The sequence below is a fragment of the Chenopodium quinoa genome, unplaced genomic scaffold (assembly GCF_001683475.1).
Source record: "Chenopodium quinoa cultivar QQ74 unplaced genomic scaffold, ASM168347v1, whole genome shotgun sequence".
Taxonomy (NCBI): domain Eukaryota; kingdom Viridiplantae; phylum Streptophyta; class Magnoliopsida; order Caryophyllales; family Amaranthaceae; genus Chenopodium; species Chenopodium quinoa.
Window position 1 is genome coordinate 1,447,937 of NW_018742980.1, and position 10,608 is coordinate 1,458,544.

The 10,608-nt window shown below is 30.5% G+C and overlaps 1 protein-coding gene across 1 annotated transcript; it reads right to left on the minus strand.

Moving 5' to 3' along the window:
- Positions 1-2,229: 2,229 nt before the first annotated feature.
- On the minus strand, positions 2,230-6,114 carry LOC110729364 (UPF0481 protein At3g47200-like). The gene is made up of 2 exons (XM_021909099.1): positions 5,210-6,114; positions 2,230-3,113 (listed from the first exon to the last, which is right to left on the minus strand). Exons 1-2 carry the CDS (start codon positions 5,933-5,935, stop codon positions 2,457-2,459), a joined length of 1,383 nt encoding a protein of 460 aa, XP_021764791.1. The 5' UTR covers positions 5,936-6,114; the 3' UTR covers positions 2,230-2,456.
- Positions 6,115-10,608: the final 4,494 nt, after the last annotated feature.

Sequence of the window (10,608 nt, forward strand, 5' to 3'; positions counted from 1 at the left end):
CTATCAACAGAATATATCAACATATATTCTAACAGCAACAATTGCAAGTGCTTCTCTAGCTAGCTTGTTGCTTAGGTTCCTTATGTCATATTGGTTAATTATAGTTCTATTCTTTGTGGTCCGTCCCCATCATGTGATGGCAATCTGAAAAAAATAGGTAGGGTTCACCCACTTAAACCTTTCTTCCTTTCTCTCCTTTGCATGTGCTTTTACAATAGTTTAATATTTGTTATGTATTTGCAGATATATATAACAATTATGCATTTGTACTTCATTGTGTATTACGATTCTTAACATTGCCTCCAAAATTCTACCTCTATAATGAGAAAAGAAAAAAAAAAAAAAAAAAGGCTAAATTTTCATTCCTCTTGTATTGTCATTCTCAACACTGTCTCCACAGTACTACCTCTATAATGAGAAAAGAAAAAAAATAAAATAAAAAAAGAGTAAATATTAGTAGAGTTGTTTACCATTATAGAGTCACACACAAGTTCATTACCAACAATATGGATATATATTTATTATCGCCTTCAAACCAATCATAAATGTGGATGATATTGTCCATTTTGTAATATTATCATCAACAAACTTTAGGCTTGAGTGGGTAAATCATGCTCTTGTAGACTAGTAGTGTATAAGTGTATTCCTCAACAGTAAAGACCTTTCATCCTGTACTGTTGTTCTTGGTCCACACCAATATAATCTACACAACATGCATGAAGATCAATGACTTGAAAACCTGGTATAGTACAAATTACCAAAATAAAGTTTTCCTTTTTTTATAAGCATGCAAAAATATGCTTTGGCAGGAATGAGATGACTACTCTATGCAGGAGATGGATCAATGCATCACTGCATGATGGTATCAGCATCCTAGCTGTATAATTCAAAATTTTGAGCCGCGGAGTGTTGGTTGGATCACTTTTTTTATTTTTATTTATTTATTTATTTTTTAATAAAAAAAAATACAAATTAAAAGAGGCAAGAACACCATGAAGAAAGGAAAACAAAACCGAAAATAACACATTTCTTGTTCTTAGTAGCGTATTATGTTCTTCCCCGTGATCACAACGTTAGGGTGTGTTCTTTTTATTTGAATTTTACTTCTATGAAGCTTGTGTTAATCTATTGGCTCGTATTTAGACTATGAACCTAGGAGAGAATTCAATGTATTTGTAATTAAACTTTGATTTATTGGTTCATTTAAATTATTTGAAATTATTACATAGTAAACTTATTTATTTTTGCTTTCTTTGTAAAATGAGTGAAATAAGAGGCAAGGAGAACACGCCTTAAGTTCATTTTCATCACACTATCTTGTTATAGGAGGACGTCCCATTTTATCAACATTTTTGTAAATAAATCAACATTTTTATTTAGCCAGTATGATATTTTTGTAAACAAATCACAACTATGGGCCCTGATTTTACAAAAAATTGTTAATTTATTTACATTTTTGTCATTAAATAAATATATTTTGTTTAAAACAAGATAAACTTGTATTTTCTCCGTTAGACCCCGTTCACTTTACCTTATTTTTGCTGAACTTAAATTATTTTTACTAAAACTGAAATTAATTTTAATGAACTGAAATTATTTTTACTGATTTTCTATTATATTTTTTCTGTAAAGTTACTAAATTTTACTGAACTGAACTTAATTTTACTGAACTGAAACTAGTTTTACTTAATATTATTTTTTTCAGGTAAAGTGAATGAGACCTTTTTTTTTCCTTATATTTTAGCATTTGATTAATTGGGCTCTGATTTTATTCATATGGGCTTTTGGATACTGTGCCTTATCAACTGGGCTTGTCACTTGTAAGGCTTTCCAATCGACCAATCCTTTACTAATCAAACTTTTTGCGTCCACTAGTTATCTTAATATAATAGCTAATGTCAATTCTTCGTATTAAAAATTTATGAGTCTCATATTTGTATTAATCTGCTAGCTTCCTTTTCCACGCTTGTGTCTTTGAATATTATACAATTGTAATTGTCAAGTAATAAGCGTTAATACAAGACTATTTGGAGTAAGTTTTTGAAATTGAAAACTTCTCATGCTTATTTTCCACATGATATACTTAATCCATGTTTTAAAAAATTGTGATATAATCGTAAGATACTTCTTTTCAAATACACTTGAAAATATACACGTTTTAAACATTGAGTTGCATAGATTATAAAAAGTATTGCAAAATCTCGACATTATGTTTAATAAGAGAAAAAATGGTAAATAAATAATTTGTTCAATTCCATGAATCAATAAAGTTACATATACTAAGATCATGAGCTTATGCCTCATAGATGATCTTATTGAATAATGTCAAAGATTCGTATACAAATGAAACAATAATTCGAAAACCAATATTACAAGTACTAGTGTCCATTAAACTAGGACTAAATTGTACAAAAACTGAGAAGACATACTATACTACTTAATAGTATACAACTAAGCTAGTTATTACTTGGTTTGTAGTATGGATAAACAGTATAGAGTGTTTGTAAAATTGTCAAAACTAATAAAACAAAGGCAGCAACCACGGATATGAAGGACCAAGGTGTATTGAAATACGTATATTTCAATGTAGCCCAATAAACATGCAAATCATTTTGATGATACATATTAACATCATCAAACAACTTGGCTAAATAACATTGGTCAATATCGAATGCCACTTCCTTGCCCAAATTGTTGATAAATGTAGCAATTTCAGCCTCAGTCCCAAAATAATTTTCAAGAATGTTCTTGTCAGAAAGGTACTCAACGTCCTTAGCCGAGTTAACAAGGCAATCTACAAACGTTGCGTATGTAGTGAAGTACGTGGAGTGACCATTGTGGCATTGCTCGTATGATACACAATTTGCTAACAACGAGCTAAGAAAATCGTCGAAGGTCACCCTTGGCATTTCGATCACACCTCGTTTAAACTTCACTGCTAGGAAGGTCTCTGATTTTCCGGGCCTAAGATGGATCCCGGCTTGTCGGAGCTTTGAAACTGAATGAATCACATGTGAAGGAGCTGTGTTTTCTTTTGAAGGATCTTCTGGGTCTAATTCTGGGGTGATGAAGCTAGAGCGCAAGAGATCTAACAAATGTTTGGGTTTTAAATCCTAGGATAACACAAAACATATATGTATATATCGTGTTATGTTTTGGTGACATGATCAATATTCTTAACAAGCAATGTTGCATGTGATGGGATGAAACAAGGAAATCAAGCATAATTGTAAGATTAGAATTCATTTGTCGAGTTTCCAGTCTTTCCGCTTCTGATATAATAATACATGAAAGACCAATGGTAGGTACAACAGGAAATGTTTTGTAGACAACGTTATCAAGAAATACAAGTAAAACATTAAAGTTTTAAGATTAGGAATAAGTTTTGTCTCAATTAAAAAAATCAGATTATCATTGATAATAAGTTTTACAAAAACCTACATTAGGGTTTAGCATTATCCTATTAACTCCGTTTGTTATAAATTTTTTCATAAGATTTGATAGCAAAGCTAGCTACCAAAATATATTTCAATCACAGAAACAAAATCAAAATGGTTGTTTTCTATTCTCCCGATTACAAAAAGATAGTTCCAAAAACGAAACCATAGATATAAATTGTTAAAGTTATACATTAGAGGCTATGCAAAAGACGGAGGGAGAGTATAAACTTCCTAGGTTTTAACCAAACCATTATACAATAATTTGTATTATACTCAACATCAATTTAAAATATTTTTTTTTTAAAAAAAAAATCACTCAAGGTTTTAAATACGGGTTTGGGTCACACCCGCAAACTAAGAGAGAGTGTCCACTTCACAAGTCCAAAGGAGGTTCCATCTCAAAACCATATGGCAATAGGAGGAGTAGCCCCTTAGCTTTATAAGTGTTTTAACTCTCTCTTATTTTATTAATATGGGGCATTTACATGCGTTATTTGGTAGGATATATTTCAACACAAGGATATTAACGACCCCTTGCATTTGTCAAGTCATATTATTGACATTTACTCCCTCCATTTTTAAATACTTGCTCCATTTCTCCATGCACGGAGTTGTTAGAAGAATAAAATATGGAGGTAGTGGGGTTGTTGGAAGAATATAAAATTGTAAAAAACAAAAATAGTTGAGAGAATTGGAGGAGAGAGAATATGAAATTAATAAAATATGATTTTTGTTGGATCCACTAGTTTAGAGAAATGAATTAAATATTATAAAACCTTTTCAAATAAGGAAATAAAGTAAGTATTTAAAAACGGCCGAAAATAAAAAGTGAAGCAAGTATTTAAAAACAGAGGGAGTAGTATTTATTGAGCTTGAACTTGAACTTTCGTACATTATACCCCCTTCCCCCACCCAAAAAAAGGGTTTGGAATAAGATTAACATCAATGAAATAATTACTGTAACAATTCATTTCTTAAAAAAAATAACGGTAATTTTAATGTTTACTCTAATCACTGCTCAATTTTTTTAATTTTTTTTTTTTTTAAATTTTGATTTTAAAAATACAATTGATTTGATTCGAACAAGTGGTCCAAAATCACTACTTATAATTAGGTGTTTAAAATTAGATTAAAACTTGATTTGCATATTTATATTTTCATTTAGTCCATTTTGTAGATAAGATGTGACATGCTTACAAGCTGTACATGCCTCAATCATTTTTTCTTTTCATTGGAATTTTTTTTAATGAAGGTTACTCTCAATTTTCCATGTATGGACCCATAATCAAAGCACTATCATATTTGTTTATTAATTATGCTTAGTACGTACCACAAAGTTTATCTTGCTGGCATAGATTAATTAGCTAAAAATACTGTTTTATGTGACAGATTCCGATTCTAGAAATCAGTAGAAATCATTTTTTTCTCTAAGATTCATTAATTCATTTTTGGTCTCTCCTAATTACACATTTACGCCCCTTTTAATAAAAAATAAGAGCTTGATATATCCCTATATAAGATAAAACCACTTTTGAAATCTTAAACAAAGACAAGCCACTAATTCATTATTTTTTAATATTTATATTTATACTTTTGAAATCTTATTAAAATAAGACATTATTTAGTGCGTTATTTTACCTCCAAATTAGAATACACTGATGCTAAATGCACAAAATTAGTTTAAGCGTTATTTTACCTCAAACTTAGAAAATACGTATGCTAATTGCACGGGATCTATCAAAAGTAGCTAGAAAACAAGAGAAACTAACCTTGTACTTCCAAATAATTTCATCCGGCCGTTGAATAGTAAAATTGAAGAAGCTCAAAGAAAGTGTAGCAAGAGTAAATTCACGACAACTCTCTTTATCACCACTAGTTAAATCATACAAACATTGCAACACAAAGAATGGAATTTGATTTTCCAACCTATGTAAATCCCTCAATAGTGCCGGAAATATCCAAGACATAGAAGCAATGGGATCATCATCTTCAAACAACACCAACTTCGCAACCTTCCTAAACAACTCAATAATAAAACAACCATCAACAACTAACATCTCAAGGAAGTGTTGGTCCTCTAGTGGTATATCTTCCGAGTAACATTCGCGTGCGGACGCCCCGAGTGGGGCGACCGCATTAAAGAGGTTCGGGAGGGTGAGATGGGTGACTCGACCGAGGAGTTGACCAAGGTAATGGTACTTGTGTTCCTCCATCATTTGTAAATGTGGTTGGTTATGATGGAATGGACCTATTGAGATGATTTGTGGTTGGTAGAGCTTGCCATTTACGTCGTTGAAGCTCTTAGGGACTTTGAAGATTGAACATGTGGCTCGACCGGCCGCCTTGCTTAAGATTTTTGGTGGAGTGTTGATTTTTTGATTGATCAAGGCTAAGCGGAAGTTGTCGATTGTGACCATGTGGATGGCATGGTGGTCTTGGTCGTCGTCGCGTTGGCCGGTTTGAGTTTGGTTTGGGGATGATGAGTTGCTTGCCATGGAGCATTATTGGGAAGTAAGGTTCGTGGAAGAAACTTAATTAGGTGGCTTGACTTAAGAAGATGAAGAGGGTGTTTTGGTTATCTATACTTAAGAAAATCTGTTTTTTTGGGTTCAAGTACAATCATTGAACAACAGCTCATTTTCTTTCCAATTATGTCAATTTTGTAATTAATTGATGAATTTTTTATTTAAGTCCAACTACGACATTTTTTTCTTTTTAAATTTGGTAAAGGAAAAATATGAAAGTTTAGGAGCGTTTTTCAATATTAAACTTATTTTATCTAAAGAGAGAAATTAAGATAATTTACTACGAGTATCTAAAAATGGATCATTCTTAAATGTTTTCGATAGATACGTACTTAAATTGCAACATAGTTAGATGCCCCATTTTGCAACATAGTTAGATGCCCGGCCCATTTTGTTTTCGATGCCTCATTTTGTTTTTGATAGATATGTACTATTGAGAGTTGATTTTGGATACCCCATTTTGTTTTCGATAGATATGTACTATTGAGAGTTGATTTTGGATGCCCAATTTTGATTATCTAAAATTGCAACATAGTTAGATGCTCCATTTTGTTTTCGATAGATATGTACTATCGAGAGTTGATTTTGGATTTACGAGTAATTCGTGATCTGTACACCCGGGTGTACCATGCGCATGTACACCAGGACAAAAACGACATCCTCTTCTTCATAAAACGCAGGCACCAAATAAGCTTGAAAAAAGCGGAAATAACATCATGTTAGTAAATAATGAACATGCATATTCTAAAGAACATCAAGTTAAGATAAAAAGAACGCGAGATTTTCTCAGCATAAATCTTTAATTACGGGAAAAGATTTACCCATGACTCACAATAATGGATAAAATCTTTTTAAAAATTGTCATTTTCCAAAATCAGTTTCGCTCTCTCTCCAAAAAAATCAGTTTCTCATAATTTTTTTTTTATTCTCTAAAATTATCTCTCCCAAAAATAATTTAAGATTTCGTTTTTAAATTTTAAAATTCTAATTTTAAAATTTTATTTTCAAAATTTTAGCTCTCAAATTATTTATTTCGTTCAAATTTTAACCAATTATATATATATATATATATATATATATATATATATATATATATATATATATATATATATATATATATATATATATATATATATATATATATATATATAGATAGTTATAATATTCATTGTAGAGAGTGAGGGATAGCTCAAGTAGTTTGAGCTCCCCTCCCAGTTTCAAGATATCTTGGGATCGATTCTCATCACCTGCCCTTGTGGCTCTCTAAACACCAAAATAATATTCATTGTAGGTTCGTTTTATATATTTCTTGTGATGTTCTATATGTGATTTAATTATGTTCTTTATTAGAAAACATGATGTACTTTATAGTTGTTTGTAATGTACAATTAATTTTTAAACCTATATTCTTTCCTTATGTCCATAATTATATCATATAATGATTTTTATTATATAAGATCTTATAATAGATTATTTTAAATGTCCATGTTCATTAATTGTAATTGCAATTTACTTTTATTGTCATATAATATTCATTGCTTATTGTGAAATGTTTTTTGAATTTTGTCTTTGGATTGTGATAGGTATAATATATATAAGTTATGTTCATTACATAATATTATCATGTTCTTTAATAAAATTAGGGATGTTCTTTAAATCTGAAAAACAATCATCAATAGAGGAGATCTCAAAAGAATATCGTCATCAACCTTCATGATCTTGAGTTTTAAAAAAAATATAAATAGTTAATGATAATAAATATTAAAAAATTGTAGAATTAATAATTGATATAGTATTTAAAATTAATGTTATAATAATTCAAAGAACATACAGGATAAATCAAAGAACATAAATGATAAATCAAAGAATATCCAATCAAAGAACATAAGGGATAAAAATAAAGAACATTCTTATGATTGTTCAATATAATTATAACGAACATAAGCACACTTTATAAAGAACATCATCTTTAACCTTTGAAAAAAAATATATATAAAGAATATCATCTTCAACCTTTGAAAAGAAAAATATAAAGAACATAATCTTCAACCTTTGTTATATGGATTTCAAATTCATAAATATCAAAATTGGAAAAAAAAAACACAATGATATTTTTACAATAATTGTGCAAAATAATAATGAAATATAATCAACCTAATAAGCAAAATTCTGAAATTAAAGTCATAACAAATAAAATTAATTACCTCTCCTACAATATCCTCATATTCACCACCATTGTCAATATCATTATTATCTTGAGCATTATCAACAAATAAAGAATTAAAATCATGGCGTGATTTTGATTAGTACGACATTCTTTTGCTTTGTATTTCTCTTTCTACAAAATTCTCTATAAACTTTGTTTTCTCTCTCTTAATTTAAAATTGAAATATGCTGAAATTTAATTTTGGAAGTTATGTAAAAATGGAGAATATCACGTTGAAACCCCATGAATTGTGGAAGAGATTGGTTTTTTTTTTATTTATTTTTTTTTTAAAAATAACAAATTGACAACTTACAAATGAAATGTTAAAAACACATCATTTAACACCAGGTGTACCATGAGCATGGTACACCCTGGTGTACTATACAATTTTTTGTGATCTGTACTGTACACTCGGGTGTACCATGCGCATGGTACACCGAAGCAAAAACGACATCCTCTTCTTCATAAAACGCAGGTCGCACCAAATAAGCTTGAAAAAAGCGGAAAGAACATCATGTTAGTAAATAATGAACATGCATATTCTAAAGAACATCAAGTTAAGATAAAAAGAACGCGAGATTTTCTCAGCATAAATCTTTAATTACGGGAAAAGATCTACCCATGACTCACATTAATGGATAAAATCTTTTCAAAAATTATAATTTTCCAAAATCAGTTTCGCTCTCTCTCCAAAAATGCAGTTTCTCAAAAGTTTTTTTATTCTCTAAAATTACTTCTCCCAAAAATAATTTAAGATTTTGGTTTTAAATTTCAAAATTCAAATTTTTAAATTTCATTTTCAAAATTTTTGCTTTCAAATTATTTATTTCGTTCAAAATTAAAGCTGAATTTTCACGATTAGAATATAGGCCTATCCCAAGAGTTAAACCTAATTCCGGGCGGATTTAGAGCACCTTGGTTAAAATATAGGGCTATTGCAGGAAAATCCGCGCGCAACTCATAAAGTCGCGCTCGGCAGCCACGCGCAACCTATATAGTTGCGCGCAGCAAGCCAGCGCAACATTAGAGGCGAATTACATGTTCACCTGGAGAAATTGGAAGATAGATGAGAAGAATTTGTGTGAATTTGGAGCAAGAAGCATGGAGGTGTTTTAGCAATGCTGAAGGAGGAAGATTAGTTAATTAGGGTAACATGGCTAGTAGGGATTTTATTTTTTCCTTTTTTTGGGTCGTTTGAATGGTTAAGTAAGGGTTAAATATGGGTTAAGGGGAAAAAATGACGTGATAATGGTCTAAAGTGGAGTTTGGTAGTAAAATCAAAATTTTTAAATTTTTTATGGTAGTAATTTACAAGATTTTTAATTCGCGGTAGTAATTTTCAAAATGACATTAATACGCGGTAGTAATTGGCAAATAAGACCGTATAATATATCTTTGGAAACCTCTTGAACTCTACTTTCCATTTTAATTGAAATGAGGTCAATTTTTTTTTACAGCATATTTTAAGATAACAAGGCCATTTGAGTGCAAGGGTGTCGGTTTTCCAGCCAAACTTATTAAGTATTTTTCTTATATCTTCGTTTTAAATTGCAATTGGGCTTAAAATATATCGTTGAAAAACTTAAGTGAACGACAATTCAACCAAATAAGATTTGGATCAAAGTTATTGGCCACAAAAATCAGTTTTGCTCGTTTTTCGACCGTAGTCACGAAAAGAGAACATTAGGCTATGGTTTGTAGATTTTGGGCTAAGAAAAGGGTTTCATGGGATGTTTAGGCTGGAAATGGATTGTATTCGGTGGATTAAAATAAAAATGGGCTAGGATTTCAAGCAATTTTTAGCTTTGATGCGCAACTTAACTAGTTGGCGGAAAAGATCATTTATCACCGAGTTTGGGTTGGGCATAAATACAATTAGGTGTCTACAACTCAATGTGAGTTTGCTGACTATTTACAAAGGAACTGTCATGACAATTATTTTTAGACTTCAAATCCAATCTCACCGTACGACCTCCTTTCGCTATGAATGCGGGGTGTGATTGAGAATGTTATAGAAATATTCTCATCATAGGATTAGGATATTATTTTATGTGAATATATCTTTATAATGATAGGTTTCCTAACACAATACAGTTAGAGCTATATCGTCTTTGTAACCCTTATATAATCAATGGCATACACTCCTATTAAGGAGTTTCACACTATCTAACACATTTCATTTTGGCGGACATATTTTCCCTCCGTATTTTATTACTTGCTCCATTAGCACTTTTTGCACTATTCATTTGACCAACTTTGACTAATGTTTGTGATTTATACATTAGAAAAAATCAAGTCTTGCGGGTACTTGTTGGATTCGCCTCAATGAATACATTACTACCTCTGCTAATTATTACTCCCTCCGTTTTTCTAAATGCATCACTTTCCTTTTTATGAGTGTTTTTTTTAAATGTATTACTTCTATGTTTGGTAACTT